The following is an 18,977-nucleotide window of genomic DNA, read 5'->3' as shown; positions in this document are numbered from 1 at the left end:
GAGAGTCCTTTATCAAGTCTAGCAGATTTATGACGCACTGTTAATGGAACAGATTAAAGAAAGATTAACAATGAAATCTCGGGTAAAAATGTCATTCATTGGCATGTTTGTCCGTGGAAGCAGCTTCATGTCTGGAGGTAAAAAGATACTCCTTAAAAATAATAACAGCATTAAGACAGAAGTAGTCGGTAGCTTGGATCTATTTTGCAGAGTGCCAAATTGCTGCTTGCCTGTGAAACAATGATGAGACAGATCAAAACAAGGATCTTCCTGTTGTCTCTTCTTTCCCTGTGCTAAAACAGAGCGTCTGAAATATTTATAGCCTATGTCAGGCCACTGCTTCAGCAAGCCATTACAATCAAAGCATGCTTTTTCTTATTCCACACCCCCCGACATCAGCGACTAGGCTGATTTGGGAGATTTAATATGAAGGTTCCAATGGTAAAGCAATGCAAATGCAGTACAGTATATGACAGACCCAACATGGATGTGTAGTACAGTATCGTTAGTGGCTCATAAAACACGCATGACAGTTTGAGGTTCCAAGTAAAAGCCAAATAAGAAGGCTGTCTGCTCCTTCATACTACCCAGGAACACATGCTGACATGATTAAATTTTCTTTTTCCTTTTAGATAAATGAAGTAGGTCAAATACGGTGATGTTTGCGTTTCTTCCGAATGCATCATTCATGGGCCGCCCTTTTCATTTTTTTCAGGCTGAATCCTGGTTGGAGCATAATCTTCTAGGCTGAGCTGACATTATTTTGCCTTGTCCTGTCCAAAAGCAATAATGTAAGTAATTTAAATTAGTAAAAATACAGTAAAGTCTCGTTATATCGATATTCTCGGGAGTCGGAAAAAATACTGATATAACCGGACTATCCATATATCCGATCCTGCGCCGAACTGCATTAAAAGTGGGCAATAATGCACTCGACATTGTTCTATAGTATAGAACAATGTCGAGCTGCTTAAATCAATCTTTGCTTAAGGATTTCAATACCAAAAAAGAACACGGCAAACGGCTGCTTCCAGTCAACTTTATTTTTCACACTTCCACCACCAGAGCACAGCACACACACCGATTCCCGCACTTCCTGGTTCACAGGTCATGCTCAACCCACCCCACATAGCTGGCCAAACACATGCCACGAACGCCAGCATGTACATATGAAAAACAGTGATTATTGCAAGCGATAAAAAGATATCTGAATACAACACAATTAAATACATGTATTTGTACGCTTGTGTCTTCGTTGGAATAGGTGTGTATGCTATGTCAGTTGGTTCTTCTGTTGCAGGCATGTGTTTGGCCAGCTACGTGGGGCGGGTTGAGCATGACCTGTGAACCAGGAAGTGCGGGAATCGCTGTGTGTGCTGCGCTCTGGTGGTGGAAGTGTGAAAAATAAAGTTGACTGGAAGCAGCCGTTCGCCGTGTTCTTTTTTGGTATTGAAATCCTTAAGCAAAGATTGATTTAAGCTGCTTTTGTATCGATATAAGCAGACCAAATTGGCTGGCGGGAGATGAAAAGGGCATCGTAGTAACCGGATTATCATAATAACCGTGTATCGTACTAACGGAACTAATTATATCATAAAAGACTAGAAATTTGCCGGGAAATGAAAATAGTATCGTAATAAATAGTAATTCGTTATAACCGATATCGATATAACGAGACTTTACTGTAATGAATAAATCACGCTGTTGGTGGTTAATTACAGCCTAGTATTAGTCTAAAATTTAAAGTACTCAAGGTTTCTTTATTGTCAAACCAAAAACACATAGTACATAATGAGGTATTTGCATTAAATGGTGCTATATTAGCCTATATTGCACGTGTCCGTTAGGGGGCATGCAGGGTTTCATTTACTCATGTCCATATACCCCCCGCCCCCACCCCTCACAGTCGGCCTCCTTTCTCTCATAACCTTTCAATATTCATGAGCGCTGCAGAAATGCTACCTGCAGAGCATGCTGGGTAGCCTTAGACCTCAGAGAGTCTGCCGTTGACGTCATCACTCTGTGCTGACATTCTGGGCAGCCTGCCCTCTCTCTCTCTATCTCTCTCTCACTCTCTTTCTCTCTCTTGCACACACATACACAAACACAGTAACTGAACCAGAGTCAAGGTTCCAATGCCAGCGAACTTACTTTTAAAAATACATTGTCAGCATTACATCTGTGATTAATAGCACAACAACAACAAAAAATGTATGCATGTATGTAATGTATGTAAACATGTATGCCATAATTCTACTTATGCCAGTGTTCTTAGATAAAGGTTCACAGTAATAGCAATTAAATGGCAGCATGTGTTATAATACACATACATATATAAAGCCAAGCACGGTGCAATTGGTGTAGTGTGCCCAACATCGTAGACTAGAACAGACATAAGACTTGCAGGTACATGGAGAGCAGAAGGATCGGGAATCATGCCTGCACAACTAATGTGAAACACTCATCGGCATGCCTCCCATAATGATAATATACCATCGCCATGACGGGAGTGAGCAGTCAGCAAAAAGAGTGATGATAGAAAGCAAGAAAGGGGAAGTCAGGAAGGGCATATTGAAGCATGTGTAGGGCAAAGGGGTTTAAGGCGTAGAGAAGGGATACGGGGGGTAAGAAAGGCAAGTAAGAAGCACGTAATATTCACATATCACTAAACAATGCGTCAATAACATGAAATCTGATCAAGCACTAATGAGGATACGGATCACTTTACGTCTCACCACAAAGTGTGTTGAAACGCCAGGAGATTGGAGCTGTGCTCGGTTCGTTACACTTGCTTCGTCCATTTAACGCGAGGAAGATTTCTACATGTGCTACACGCACAGCCAGAGGTCAGAGTTGACCGTCAGCTGCTGAGAGAGAGCTAGTGCAAGTTAGCGATAGAGGCTAGTGAATCCTGATTAGATGGGTTCAGGAGGGATGCAAACAATGATATCTGCAATACGTCTGGTCAGTCAGAATTTGTTGCAACATGGATGACATTTAGAGTTGTGGATATTGTAGCATTATGATGTCAAATCAGCACTTATAGCGATGCTAATCGATGCAAGATTGACACTTTTTGCAGTGCAGGGAACCTATGCACAAGGACTGTGAAGACAAATATGCTGCATCATATTGGACACTGCTGTCAACAGGCAGTCATAGGAGCTGACATATGCTCGTCACCACGGGAGGTAATGGCTCCAACACACCCTAAAATACATGCCACTACACGGCTCTCTGCATGGGGAAAGTACAACACAGGCAAACGACATCCCTGGGCTTCCGTGTGGAATATCTCAAGTGCTTGACTACTACGACGACAACAGACTTAACCACGTATACCGTGTACTGGAGGATTACGAATCACTACAACCTCTCTTGCATGTAGGCAGTCGTATGTTTGTTCTAGTCAGCCCACCCCGCGGAGCCTTCGCGGATAATCAGTAATCACACGGCGGGTGGCGAGTCCTACCAGTAAGCAACATGTTGGGAGAAGGTTAAGGGCTGATGTTGGATGCAGGAGATGTTATAAATAGAGGATACATTTTAGTACGTAGTAACAACACAGGCATGAAAAAACATCAGTTGTATGCGTACATCGTGGTTATGATATGAAAACTAATCATAAGTACCCCGCATCGCAACCAAAGAATGAGCAAATAACCTTCATGAGAGACGAGAGACTAATTGTACTCAATCCCACTGCTAGTCTGATGGATTTCTCGAGGTGACGACTGCTCCCTGAGGCCAGTCGATACAAGTCCTTGTGATTCAGCACTCTGCACGGCTCACGAGAGATATTTCAGCCCACTAGGAGTCATTTATCAATGGGGCAAACACCCAAGGGTCAGACCTGAAGTGTAAGAAGAGTTAGAACAAGAACTATTCACTTTGAAGCAGGCTGGTCTTCGGTTAAAGTTACGGCCAGCCAAAAAAAAGTGGCACAAATTAAACAATAAATGTACCCCGATCAAAACCTCACCAAATTCAATACATACAATTGAATACGGCTTATTAGTAGTCAAAAAATAAGTACAGTAAAGTCTTGTTATATCGATATCGGTTAAAACGAATTACTACTTATTACGATACTATTTTCATTTCCCGGCAAATTTCTAGTCTTTTATGATATAATTAGCTCCGTTAGTACAATACACGGTTATTATGATAATCCGGTTACTACGATGCCCTTTTCATCTCCCGCCAGCCAATTTGGTCTGCTTATATCGATACAAAAGCAGCTTAAATCAATCTTTGCTTAAGGATTTCAATACCAAAAAAGAACACGGCGAACGGCTGCTTCCAGTCAACTTTATTTTTCACACTTCCACCACCAGAGTGCAGCACACACAGCGGAAAACACCCGTCCCTCACGCCTACCCCTCCGGGTGGCAACACCTTCCCTATCGATAGTTCCGGGGTGAATTATGTCCCGGTAACCGGTAATCACTACAGCGTAAGTTTATTTTTATTTACTGTAGTACAAAATGTATTGTAGTACAAAAGCATGCTAGATACGCAATCCATGAACTCAAGGAGAAAATTACATGCCATATCAAAGATCCGCCCACTTTTAATGCAGTTTGGCGCAGGATCGGATATATGGATAGTCCGGTTATATCGGTATTTTTTCCGACTCCCGAGAATATCGATATAACGAGACTTAACTGTATGTTTAAGTGCCTAAATTAAGCATTTTCAAACATAAAAATAGCTAAATGAACTAAAATACAATCATAAGGCATTCACAAGACGCATTTAAAGACACGGGACACTATCCGTCAGTAATGTCACTTCCTGTCCGTCCCCCACTCAGCTCCTCTAGCACTGGAACACATTTAAAGCTACACACATGAGCACACTATATTGGGTAATAGGAGTATATAGGCGACTATAATATATGTAGCCAATATATAGCCAAGTTGACAACATAGAAACCGGAGAACAATGAGTCAACCATGCCGTGTCTTTTCTATATCCCATATCACCATAAACCTGCCACAGGGAAGCAAAAATATACGGTGCAGACAAGCTGACACGCCGCATTAGCAGATATATACTTCATCCAGACGGGCATCAATCACACTCATCACTCACCAGCTGCTGATGTTTGTTGACTGGATCCAACACGTGACATTCAACCATGCAACGGAATGATTGACTGGCGCCATGTCGGCAGTATTTGGGAACAAACTGTACTACAGGTACTGAAGGTTCCTAGCGTTAAAAAGGGATATATTTCAGCATGGGCAGCTTGGATTGGACATATGAAGAGCTTGCAACCAAAAGGCGCTAAATCCAATTTTCACTAAGTTGCATGTTTTTCATGAGTTTAATAGACCTCTGTCATGTGTATCCAAATCACATATTTTGGTCTTGAAATCATTTTAAAAAATATGAAAAAAAGTGATATGAAATTTAGGCTTTCAACCAAAAGGCGCTATTTCCATTTCAGATTTCAACAAAAAGGAGCTAAATCCCTTTCTTTATTCTTTATTCTGATTGGCCCAAGTTTCCCATCTATTGATAATCTGACCAATCAGAGAGAAGAATACAATTGGCACTGCACATACAGAAAGCCAGTATCAGTGCGCATCCTGTTTTGTTTGTGTACATTAAGTACACGTATGGTAGTTACAGTATGTTATGCAATTCAGGAGAACACAAATTGTGTTTTTACAGTATTCTGTAACATGGAAGTTTTTTTTACACCATAAAAGGCGTGCCTCTACCTTGACACCTCCAACTTTCATGAGAAACATTATTTTACTTGTACTAAAAAACATACAATGTAAAGAGTTTGTAATGAGATGATTTTTGTCACTGTCACCTTCATGGTGCAGTCAATAATAAATTTTTTATTATTGTCTGCAAATTGTTATTTTTCATGTGTCGCTCTACTGGTGACTTCAAATTTATTTCAGCCAAAAGGCGCTAAATCCATCATTTCAGCCAAAAGGCGCTAAATCCGAAAAAAAATTAATTAAAAAAATTATATAAAATACATGGTGTGTGCAGGATTTTTATAGCATGCATTTTTATGACCTATATTGATAGCTCTTTCATTTGCAATATAGACTTGATGACCAAATAGATTGATATGTGCCTAATTAAAAATCATTGATTTTCTCGAAATCAGTCAAAATGGATTTAGCGCCTTTTGGTTGCAAGCTCTTCATATGTTGCGAGTAAAGGAGCAATGGGCAAAAACAGAGATGCTGCTCGGTTACTAGCAAGACTTAGTGATTGTGCTTGGCACCAACTATGGAGGCATTTAGATATTTCTTTCACGTCTGTTGTAAGCGTTTACTCGGTAACACAGACCGTGTGCCCAATGTCGGATGCTGTGTCCTTGGGGATGTGGCCGATGCATATCTTCCAAGGCTTTAAGAAGTGCTGATGATGCAAGTGAGATGGCATCCTTTAAGGCCATGGAGAGATGCTCCTGTTGCGCTGCAACTTTGCCTCCCAGCTGCGTGTCGTAATTGGGACACAGCTCGTGAAAACGGAGGCACAAAACACATTTCAAGGCATTGACGTTCATTTAAAGATATAAAGCAATGCAAACTGGGTTCAGCATTCTACTATTGCCACCCCCTGTTGATGAGAAAGGCATTCTGGGATGGCTCCTGCTGTGGAAGAATATACAGTTGTGTCCTCTTAATTAAGATAAAAACAAGCTGCAACGTACAGCATCTTGAAATTTAGACAGTCTTGTCACAGTGGGTGTCGGGTGCACTTGGGGGAGAAACTGGCAATCCCAGCAATCGGGTTTCTTAGTACCTTAGTTGGCTTGAGACAAACTACCAAAACATAGGCCACGATAACTACAGCGACAATCACAGTCATGAGTGCTCATCGGATACCCTCCTTGAGGATGTCGTTGTATAAAAGCTCTTACTGGATTGGACTGAACCATCACATGACATTGGAGTCGTTTGGCCTGCTTTATTGGTACAAACAACACTGGTTTTGTGGCGAACACTCGGGGGCCAATGATCCAATTTGGCATCTGCAAGAAACCAAACCCAACCCGATCCACAGTTTTTAATGTGAATTTATTTCCTCAGTTTTTTGTTTGCAAGGTGCACTGGGCTTTTGTATTTTGAGGTGAAATAAACGGAAAAAATAGTTTCAAGGATAAAGGGGCGTTTTTAATACGAGGACCATGTGCATATTAGAGGGTATTCTGCCTTTCATCTTGGCCTCCCCCTCTGCGACTGCTGCAGCCTTGTTGTTCTGTCAGACGGCCATGCTGCCTACTCGGAAGGCTTTTTTCCACTTTTCTTGTTAGTATGAGTCATAGATGTAGCAAACTGTTAAAGTGTTTAACCAAGGGTGTGTTTAGACAAACTCTCTGCTAGTAGCCTCCCAGCTGACACCCCGGACTGGTCGCCAGCCAATCACAGGGCACATATAGACAAACAACCATTCACACTCACCGATTAACGTAACATGCATGTTACCAAAGTACCCGAGATTCGAACCCAGGTCTTTCTGATCTCCTTAACTGTGTAGCCAACATGTTAACCACTCGGCCCAGTTGTAAACATATTTTATTCCAAACAGTCTGTTCCAGTAAAGCGTGGTTACATTTATTGTATTACTCAACCTCCTCTTCTGTGCTTGGAGCAATAATGGATGTTTCCAATGGACCTGACCTGATTGTTTACTGAACAAATGGACAACAGAAGAGCCCTTCTTTTATTTGAGCTTGATTCACTCCTGATGCTGCGGAGGCAACAAAAAGATCTACTTATATTGTTATCAGGGGTGTTATAGTACTATTTTAACATATGAAGAGCTTGCAACCAAAAGGCGCTAAATCCATTGTGACTGATTTTGAGAAAATCAATGATTTTTAATTACGCACATATCAATCTATTTGGTCATCAAGTCTATATTGCAAATGAAAGAGCTATCAATATAGGTCATAAAAATGCATGCTATAAAAATCCTGCACACACCATGTATTTTATATATTTTTTTTATTATTTTTTTTCGGATTTAGTGCCTTTTGGCTGAAATGATGGATTTAGCGCCTTTTGGCTGAAATGATGGATTTAGCGCTTTTTGGCTGAAATAAATTTGAAGTCACCTTTAACTTCTTCAATGGCATTGTTGTAAAAGAATGTAAGGTGCTTTAATGTGCTATGCTAATAAAATAATTACAACACAGAAGCCATTCTCAACATACAATACAAAATAATTATTATTAATTAAATTAATAAAAATGTTATTAAAAGCAGTGCTCATATTTGACTGCACCATGAAGGTGACAGTGACAAAAATCATCTCATTACAAACTCTTTACATTGTATGTTTTTTAGTACAAGTAAAATAATGTTTCCCATGAAAGTTGGAGGTGTCAAGGTAGAGACATGCCTTTTATGGCGTAAAAAAAACTTCCATGTTACAGAATACTGTAAAAACACAATTTGTGTTCTCCTGAATTGCATAACATACTGTAACTATCATACGTGTACTTAATGTACACAAACAAAACAGGATGCGCACTGATACTGGCTTTCTGTATGTGCAGTGCCAATTGTATTCTTCTCTCTGATTGGTCAGATTATCAATAGATGGGAAACTTGGGCCAATCAGAATAAAGAATAAAGAAAGGGATTTAGCTCCTTTTGGTTGAAATCTGAAATGGAAATAGCGCCTTTTGGTTGAAAGCATAAATTTCATATCACTTTTTTTCATATTTTTAAAAATGATTTCAAGACCAAAATATGTGATTTGGATACACATGACAGAGGTCTATTAAACTCATGAAAAACATGCAACTTAGTGAAAATTGGATTTAGCGCCTTTTGGTTGCAAGCTCTTCATATATATATATTGCTATTTGAATAGCCTGGGGTCAACATTGACATTGTTTTAGAGGAAGGTGGAAGGATACAGGCAAAAGGACGAGGCAATTGGCACTCTGGTCATCTGATGAGAAAAATCCCCACGTCAGTTTAATGAGGCTAAATGTGCACACCCGGCAGTAAATTACCATTTGCAACGGCTGGTGCACAAGCAACACATCCATAACAATCTATCAATGTCATCAGCAGACGCACCCGCAAATGGAATATTTCAGACCAGACCAGGTTTAACGGTGCTTGGACTTGAATTGTGTAACAAATACTCTTACCGGAAGTCTCATCAGCTGCTTCCGAAGCTCCTGGTGATCCATTTGTGGATGTTACAGTTGGTCTACGGGAGGTAAATGAACTATGGGACATGCTGGCTTGTAGCTCATCTGCCGCGACTATTAAGAACCGAATGATGAGTCACTTGGGCTCGGGCTGACAGCAGATTTAAGACATAAACTTTTAATCGTTTCTGATCCCTGTATTTACAGACATTTGTGGCACAACCTATGAAGTACTCAGTAGTTCCTACACACAAAGCTTCCGGAGACATTAAACAGTATATTTTATGTCATAACATGCTGTGAATGCTATGTATGCATCCACCCAGACTTCCCCTTCCCTGGTTCCTTGGTCCAGCTCCTCCTGGTAAATCCAGAGGTATTCCTAACCCGGGTGAGAGAGACTCTCTAACATGTCCCCAACGCCCTCTTCACCATAACAAACCGATGTGGTGGGATTGAATGGGAAACACGCACAAACAATGCAATGGTGTCTGGGCTCCACATGCAGGTCTTATGCCAGATACTACTGCTAACATGCTAACATGCTAACAAGTTGAACACAGTTACTGAACAACCTATCAAGAATTGTTAAGTTTCAACGAAGGGGTATAATTAAATAAGCTCTGCCGCTTCCTACTCCTTGTTAGGAATGGAATATTTTACACTCTGTTTTGGTAAACAAGTTGAACACAGTTACTGAACAACCTATCAAGAATTGTTAAGTTTCCACAAAGGGGTATAATTAAATAAGCTCTGCCGCTTCCTACTCCTTGTTAGGAATGGAATATTTTCCACTCTGTTTTGGTACCGCAACATCTTTGCACCAATTCTTAACAGAGATCACGAGGCCTTTCAGTTGGAATAATTTTTTCAATAATCTCTCTCACACAGTCATTATGGATCAACTTCCTGTCTCCTTGAAACCAGATCAGAACAATACCCAACAAACAGTTAATGGGAGGTATGCTGATCACTTCACTTTCAAGACCGCTTGGACGTCGCTGCACCTTGGTTGGGTGGCTGACCACTCTCTGAAATTGCAACTATCTGTATTGACTCCAAATACAATACATTTTTAGCTGAGATTGGTAAAGCGGCCAGACCCAACATCCTTTTCAGACATGATGAGTTGAACAGGTGTGAACATGCGATATTCACGTTCTAAAACCACTACCATTCTCTAAACCATGACCAGACCATAGCAAAACTAATAAAAGTACCCAGGAACCAAATGAAGTAAAGGGAGTGGAATGGGAAGCCCAATACTGAGATGAATACGGCTGTTGGAAAGAAGTGCTGAAGTTGTGTGCGGTGCAAAAACAAACATTTGCTCCGTGCTATTCTCCTGTCAGTTTAAAATTGAATTAGAAATGAAGTATTTACAAATGCAACACGGATTTTTCAATGCAATGTCTGACTGCTTTACATCACAGCAATACAGTATTATGCAGCCATACTGTATAAAATATATATATATACAGTACTGTACATGTCTGAATATAGAAATATATATACAGTATTACTAGCACTGTGTATGCATCATTTTCCATGTCATGTATTGTACTAAAGAGAGACTGAGAAATGATTTATGATCTAAAAAAGTAGTATGTTTTTGTCACATGCATGCCTTGGTCATAATAACACAAAGTCATTTCCACTCGGGAGGGAATTAGAGTGTCAAGTCAAGTCGGAGAGGGGTGACAAGGTTCGAGAGTCGACTCAGGAGAGCTGTCTCCTTGTGTCGCGTTCACAGCCTGGCTGCGGATGCAAACGTTGCAAAGTGACACGAACGACAAGAACGGCAGCCGACATTGGCTGCATTGTTTGGAAACTGCTGATGTTTTGATATTGTGTCTATTTTCACTGTGGGACTACATCACATGAGCTACTTCCTCTTCCTATTCACTCGGATGTGCTTTTCAAGTGTCCTCTTAATGAAAAAGAAGGTAATGTGTCAATGGGATTGCAGCCAGACGACAGATTAAATGGCCCATCATTCAATAACCAATCAATAATGGCTGAAAGGATTAAATGAAACCATACATGCGTTATTATATGCGTGCATGACGGCAATAAAAGTGACACTTGCCAGAAAACGTTCAGTCCACGATGATACTTGGGCTGCAGCTCAGTTCAGGACAATTGAATTGACGGCAAAGTGATTTCATTTGTGGACTCCAACAGTCCAGACAATAGAGATTTTTTAAACATACAGTAAAGTCTCGTTATATCGATATCGGTTATAACAAATTACTGCTTATTACGATACTATTTTCATTTCCCGGCAAATTTCTAGTCTTTTATGATATAATTAGTTCCGTTAGTACGATACCCGGTTATTATGATAATCCGGTTACTACGATGCCCTTTTCATCTCCCGCCAGCCAATTTGGTCTGCTTATATCGATACAAAAGCAGCTTAAATCAATCTTTGATTAAGGATTTCAATACCAAAAAAGAACTTCCTGGTTCTTCTGTTGCAGGCATGTGTTTGGCCAGCTATGTGGGGCGGGTTGAGCATGACCTGTGAACCAGGAAGTGCGGGAATCGCTGTGTGTGCTGTGCTCTGGTGGTGGAAGTGTGAAAAATAAAGTTGACTGGAAGCAGCCGTTCGCCGTGTTCTTTTTTGGTATTATATATTTTTTTGTATTGTTCTATACTATAGAACAATGTCGAGTGCATTATTGCCCACTTTTAATGCAGTTCGGCGCAGGATCGGATATATCGACAGTCCGGTTATATCGATATTTTTTCCAATTCCCGACAATATCGATATAACGAGACTTTACTGTATATCCTCAAATGGACAACTAATTATAGAACTATTTTTACAAAGGTGTCTTTTTTTAATTATTGCTCCTGAATCCTTTCCACAGCCCGGTTCGGACCCACCCATGGACCCCGGGCCTAACATCCATTATCACATCCCCATTCTGCATTGGAGTCAGGGTGTGTCCGCAAGCTGCTGTTTTGGTGCATAAGCAGGCTTCTGCAGGTCACATGATCCACACAGACCTTGAATAGTGCTAATTTCCTTACATAATGCCCAGCTCCGCTTCTAAATGTGTGTGTATGTGTGTCTGTATCACTTTCACTCTGCTTTATAATGATTCTTTGGAATTAACAGTGCTCACTCATCCTGACTTTGCTAATGACCTATGATGAATCATTAGCACTGGGTATATCCCGCATGTAGGCCAATTATGTAAGTTAGACGTGTTTTCCAAGTTTTCTTTGAGAAGTCCATTCTAATGACGCTCAAGGGAGTGCAATTCCAGCTCTCCCAGTCAAGTTCCAGTAAGGCAGTGGGCTCAAACATGCGGCCCGCGGGCCAAATGTGGCCCGCGGGACACTAGTTTGAGGGCCCCACCTTGATATGAAAGTTTGATATGGATGCTGTATGGTATTATTATTTTTATTATTACGTTTGATTAATGTTCATGTTAAAGGTTAAATAACTGTTAATAGTTATCCTCCCTATCCGTGTGGAAGTGGTAAGTTTTTGGCTATTTATGTTTAAAGGAAATAACTTGAAGGCTACCGTTTAGGTGGCTAGCTCTCTAGTTTGCGAGTTAGCATGTGTCTCAAGACCCTGCAGTTGCGCAATATGTTGTAAATAAAAAGAGTATAAATGTGACTATAGTCGTGTTTTGTCATGTCTACAGGGCTCTAATAATGCTTTGTTCATTTTAATCTGAAAAAAATCATTTGTCTACCCACCAACTATATGTGGTTTCTTAAGTTTTTATTATTTGCAGTTTTATTATTATTATTATATTTATTTATTACTGATCAATTGATTTTTATTTATTCTTGATTTGTTTATTTATTTTTCATGTTATTTTGTGCAGAAAAATAAAAATGAAGATATTTGAGAACAGTGGAATGTTTTATCAGAGCTTTTATTGTAGAAAATTGGAACCAAAGCACTGAAAAAGTTTGTATATTTTTCTGTTTTTAATAAATGCGTTTTTTTTTTTTTGGGAAAACCTGATGAGGGTCTTGCCCAGACCCTAGCTCCAGTGGCCCCCAGGTAAATTGAGTTTAGACCCCTGCATTAAGGGATGCTGTGAGTTACAGCACCCTCCAAATAAATCTAGACCCACGGAGCGGTTTCAGTACACTGCTCGGGCAACAACAACCCCCCCCCCCCCCCCCCCAACCAATTCATGTCCAGCTGTATAACCAGGCCGCCAGTTAAGATGGCTCATCAACATCAAGGCACTCGTCCATCTTCTCATGCCTCCATCATCCCGTAACGTGCACTGTCGTCCTGTAATCTCCGTGGTTACATCAGTCACCTCAGGCTGCCTGTCACCTGACCCCGGGGTTATAATAAACTTTGTCACATGATTTACAGCTTCTACCTCTCCCTCTATGTGCCACAGTTTGGTGCTGTTTGGCCTTGCTAACAATGGTGATGGATGCTCTGATTAGCGAGTACAGGCGGCCATGTGAGATCACAATGAGTGCACGTTTGGATCAGCCTTTTCTGTACTCTGTACTCTTAGTCACACTTTGGCTTTTCACAGGAGCGGGAAATATCAACGTATTGATCAATACTGAAAACAAAGTCAAAGGATTCTTCATATATGAGCAAAATTGCCTCACTGGTGTATAACACCAAATTGACCCGAATATAAGACGACCCTGAATATAAGACAACACCGCTTTTACAAAAAAATATATTTTAGAACATAATAGTATTTTTACTTGTGTTTTCAACATCAATGCAATATTTCAAATTGCTTAGCTGCTTTATAGGTTTGTTTGTTTAAATTGCTGATTCGGCATTTCAGCATTTCTGCAGATTTTCAGTCAAACTAATTAATGAATTCATTCATTCATTTTCTACCGCTTTTTCCTCACGAGGGTCGCGGGGGTGCTGGAGCCTATCCCAGCTGTCTTCAGGCGAGAGGCGGGGTACACCCTGGACTGGTGGCCAGCCAATCACAGGGCACATATAGACAAACAACCATTCACACTCACATTCATACCTATGGACAATTTGGACTTGCCAATTAACCGAGCATGTTTTTTGGAATGTGGGAGGAAACCGGAGTCAAACTAATTATTATTATAAATTTTTTCTGAAAATTTGCCTTAAAACTTTCTGGTAGGAAACATATTTTTCACCCTAAGATTGTATGATAATTCATAAGTATAAAATGCACAGCAACCAAAATGGCTGGTCGTCCAATGCCATGAACATCCTTGCTTTGCTGTTTTTCTCAGTTGATCCAACTGGTAAGTCAAATTATACGTGATTGCACCAGAGAGGCTTCTGTTGCACGTGTGTTTACATGTTACAGTCACATGATTGCTTCAGTCCCGTGCGTCTCAAACCTGCATCCAGGCCATGCTGATACAGGAAGTATACCAGAATCCGAGACACTTAAAAAAAGCACTGACAAATAATATTAATGACGGGAGAAAACCACTGTCATTATCGTTTTGCAGTGGCGTCATTAGGCCTATTTTAATAATTTAATATTTATTATTGATTAAAAATTTTTTTCTCTGACAAATTTCATATAATAGGGCAAAAGCAGGCTAATAAACAAGCCAATAAGCAGGCTAATACTAGCCTACTACTAGTAGTAGTAGTAGTAGTAATAATCAAAAGAAGAATAATGATGATAGTAATAATTAGTAATATAATAATGATTATTATATCATTGATCAGAATGGTTGCAGAGCTTGAGCAGCGGTTTTGCAGTGTAGATTGTGTGTACTTGTGTACATTTAATGGTGGCCTAAAACTATTGAGTATCTCTACTAAATCTGTCCAAAAGTGGGAAAGTTTCTTGTTCCTTATTTGTTTTTTGGATTTTTTTTTCATTTTATTTTTTGAATGTCTACTACATTCATTCATATCCTGCGCATCTCCAGGGGGCTAAGCCCCCCCTGTCCTCAGAACCCAGTGACGCCCCTGTCACTTTGGTCTCCAGATAGAACTTGTAATAGTGCCAATGTCTGCATCATGCCATAAAAGGAAGCAGGCTTCCTTCCTGGAATCACATGATCAGATACAATAACACAGAAGCGATGTGTAGTCTAAGGTGCAGTGTAATCCTAGGCTGCCAGGCAAATATAGCTTATGGCTGCTTTGGGCTTTGGACTGAGTGCTGCTTTGCTCCGCGCGACCTTGACTCCATCCTGTCCTCCCTTTACTCAAAGGGCTGGGAAAGGCACCGTCCTACACTCTCCTGCCACTTGTTTCTGTTGCTTACAGGAATAATCCATGTCATGTCTATTCATCTCTATCGCTATTTAAAGCTGGTCTAACACATTTTTTTTAATCTTTCACACAACAGGACTGAAGAAAAGCAGATAAAACCTACTGTTCATAAGAGTCCTATCAGTCACCACAACAAGACCAACGTAATAACTGCATCCACCATCATGCTTGAGCTTCTATCTCCTGACCTCTCCTGACTGAGCGGCCCACGACAAGCACAATCATACACATACTGTTAACAGTAAGTTTTTGTCTTGTGCACCAGAAGAACGCCAGAAGACATCTTTGGCAAGCTATCCATAAGCTGACATAAAAGCAGAAAGGTGCCCTGAAGCCCCAGACATGCACAAAGAGCACACACTATCCATTAGAAGAACATCAGCTCCATTGGATTAAGTGCATAGCTTGAGAGCGCAGAACCGCAGCGACAAGATATTTGACAGATTACTTCATCCTACAGATGACAGGGAAATGTAGAAATACCCCAACAACGTCACTTTCATCTCTTTATACTATAATATTCTATACTGACCACTTTTTGCATAATGTCAGCTGGTATGGGCTCCTGGTGCCCGTGGCCCTGAACATTCATTTTCTACCGCTTATCCTCACAAGGGTCGCGGGGGTGCTGGAGCCTATCCCAGCTGTCTTCGGGTGAGAGGCAAGGTACACCCTGGACTGGTGGCCAGCCAATCACAGAGCACATATAGACAAACAACCATTCACACTCACATTCATACCTATGGACAATTTGGAGTCGCTAATTAACCTAGCATGTTTTTGGAATGTGGGAGGAAACCATGGCATGACAAAAGAAAGGGGAGACAGAAATAAGGGACATTGATATACATGGGACATATTTGGGATCACTTGGACATTTTTTTGGCCAGTCTGAGATATGGATTTTTCTTGGCAGTCCTGCCATTAAGTCCAGCATCCTGAAGTTACCGCTTCACCTGACGCAGGTTGATACTGACCCTGGTGTTTGATGGGTACTATTTAGTACAGCTGCCAGGTGACGACCTGTGAGGCGTCTTTGTCTTAAACTACACACTCTCAGATATTTGTCTTCTTGCACAGTTGTGCAGCGTTTTTCTGTCCTTGTTAGACCCAGTTTGTGCTGCTCTCTGAAGGGAGTAGTTAACAGCATGGTAAGAGAATTTTTATATGGGTTTCTAATAATCTATTAGCCTTATAAAATGATGAACTTGGATTAGCAGCCATACCAGGAGATTGACACAGAGGACTGACAGTTGTTGATAGTAGGCCTTTATGCAAAAATGTACATTGATCTTTGAAAATCATCTGATTAATTTTAATTATTTGTGAAATGGATAAAAATGTTTGTGAAATGCATGAAAATGTGTTTTTCTTTGGAAAACAAACAAATTTGCAAGTGTTCCCAAACTCTTGAGCGGTAGTGCATATACAGTAAAGTCTCGTTATATCGATATCGGTTATAACGAATTACTACTTATTACGACACTATTTTCATTTCCCGGCAAATTTCTAGTCTTTTATGATATAATTAGCTCCGTTAGTACGATACCCGGTTATTATGATAATCCGGTTACTACGATGCCCTTTTCATCTCCCGCCAGCCAATTTGGTCTGCTTATATCGATACAAAAGCAGCTTAAATCAATCTTTGCTTGAGGATTTCAATACCAAAAAAGAACTTCCTGGTTCTTCTGTTGCAGGCATGTGTTTGGCCAGCTATGTGGGGCGGGTTGAGCATGACTTGTGAACCAGGAAGTGCGAGAATCGCTGTGTGTGCTGCGCTCTGGTGGTGGAAGTGTGAAAAATAAAGTTGACTGGAAGCAGCCGTTCGCCGTGTTCTTTTTTGGTATTGAAATCCTTAAGCAAAGATTGATTTAAGCTGCTCGACATTGTTCTATAGTATAGAACAATGTTGAGTGCATTATTGCCCACTTTTAATGCAGTTCGGCGCAGGATCGGATATATCGACAGTCCGGTTATATCGATATTTTTTCCGACTCCCGAGAATATCGATATAACGAGACTTTACTGTATAAACACACAACATTGGATTCTGTCCACACTTCTAATAACATTTCTTTTGTCACCACAGAAGAAGCTACAATATTTCGTATTCCAGTTTGATTTACAGCAACGTTAATTTGACTTATCTAATATCCCAAAAACATGAGGATCTCCCTTTGCAAGGAACAATCTCCTTAGTGCTTGACATCAACATGGCTAAGATTCATTGTGTTCTAGCTTGGTTATTTCGAATGAACAAGATTCCCTTTTTGGCTAACATCCCAGGGGAAGTAATTTTCTTCTTGTAGAACCTACAAAATGAACTCAATGCTCCACATTTGTTGGCTATACAACAATTCCTGAGACATTCTACAAGTCTTTACACAGCGGACGCTTGCTATGGAGAAGGAACTGGCATCATTTGTTACTTTAATCCGAGGTATAGCGCAGTCTTTCACTGTGTTTATGGTGGTAGCAAGTCTTTCACTGGCTTTTTGTTTGGAGATTCTAATTCCGTAAGACCGTACCGGATGTGTCGGCAAAGGTTTCTATACTTCATGACCCAGACGGCTTAGTAGTTGGGACCGGGTCTGAGCTACCATTGAGTAGAGCAATCAAGAGTTGAGATATTGTTACAAAAAAAATGTGAGTTAAGGGCTGGAAATGATATTTGATTGATCAATGATTCTGGTGGAAAACCCAAAATGTACAACCCTGTCTTTAACACACACACACACACACACATGTCATTGTTTCACACAAAAGGATATATACACTGAACTGCATTTGAAAAACTTCCGATTCTAATCCAACTGACAAGGATTTTTAAATTATGCAATATTCATTCTCATGAATCATTTCATGTCTGGCAAGGTTGAGTGCCCGGGCAGTGCAAACCTCATAAAATGTTCACCTGAAGGCATGCCCAGTGAGTGTCAGGGATACAGGAGACATTTTATACCAGGTTGGAAATTGAAATGTAGAGAATGTAACCACACGGAAAGGCCATATTGAAATATATATGTGAAATATGGCAACCAATGCAGGGGTAACACCGCCGCTGCAGGTGGATAGCATTAAAGTGCTACATTGCCGGATGTGCCTGCAATCAGATGAAAATGCTTGACATTAAAGGCACCAGCCCGTCACTGGCGGAACAATCCTCCCTACATCCACACCAGCTGAGGCCCACGGACCAAGTGGGTAATTATGCATGTGTAACTGGATGCTCACCAATCAGGCATGACAGACGCAGAGAAACACACTGCTAGGGAGATGGATGGGGGGGTGAAAAAAAAAAAGAGACATGGGGATGCCGTCACCTCCCCTGTCCCCAGAGGCAGCCTACCTTACGCCTGCGGTCTCTGGATCGATTCCTCTTTTTGATCTTCTCCTCCTCCTTCTCCCTCTGCTCCTGGGCGGCGGCCTCCGCGAGGTCCTTGGTCTTCCGGAGCTGCTTGGCGGCTTGCGCCATGGTGGTGGTGCCGCTGCTACTGCTGCTACACTGCTGCTGCTACTCCTGTCGCCGTTGCTCCAGCCCCACCAGTCGTTAACCGGAGCCCCCCCCCACCCCTTCCCTGC

At 40.9% G+C, this 18,977-nt stretch overlaps 1 protein-coding gene across 10 annotated transcripts in view; it reads right to left on the bottom strand.

Annotated features, from left to right (window-relative positions):
- LOC131120067 (uncharacterized) overlaps window positions 1–18,977 on the bottom strand; it is a 66,767-nt gene extending 47,790 nt beyond the window's left edge. For 8 of the 10 annotated variants that reach the window (XR_013629312.1, XM_078794277.1, XM_078794281.1 and 5 more), the window contains exon 1: window positions 18,745–18,976. Coding sequence is in view for 9 of the 10 variants with exons in the window: in XM_078794277.1 (XP_078650403.1) it covers window positions 18,745–18,870 (126 nt within the window). In the remaining variant the exon portion in view is untranslated. Of the gene's footprint in view, window positions 1–18,744 lie in introns of all 10 variants that reach the window. The other 2 variants (XM_078794278.1, XM_078794283.1) reach the window with 1 other exon arrangement.

This window comes from Doryrhamphus excisus, linkage group LG10 (genome assembly GCF_037039965.1).
Source record: "Doryrhamphus excisus strain RoL-2023G ecotype Guam linkage group LG10, RoL_Dexc_Guam_v1.1, whole genome shotgun sequence".
Taxonomy (NCBI): Eukaryota; Metazoa; Chordata; class Actinopteri; order Syngnathiformes; family Syngnathidae; genus Doryrhamphus; species Doryrhamphus excisus.
This window is presented reverse-complemented; position numbering and strand designations above follow the sequence as displayed.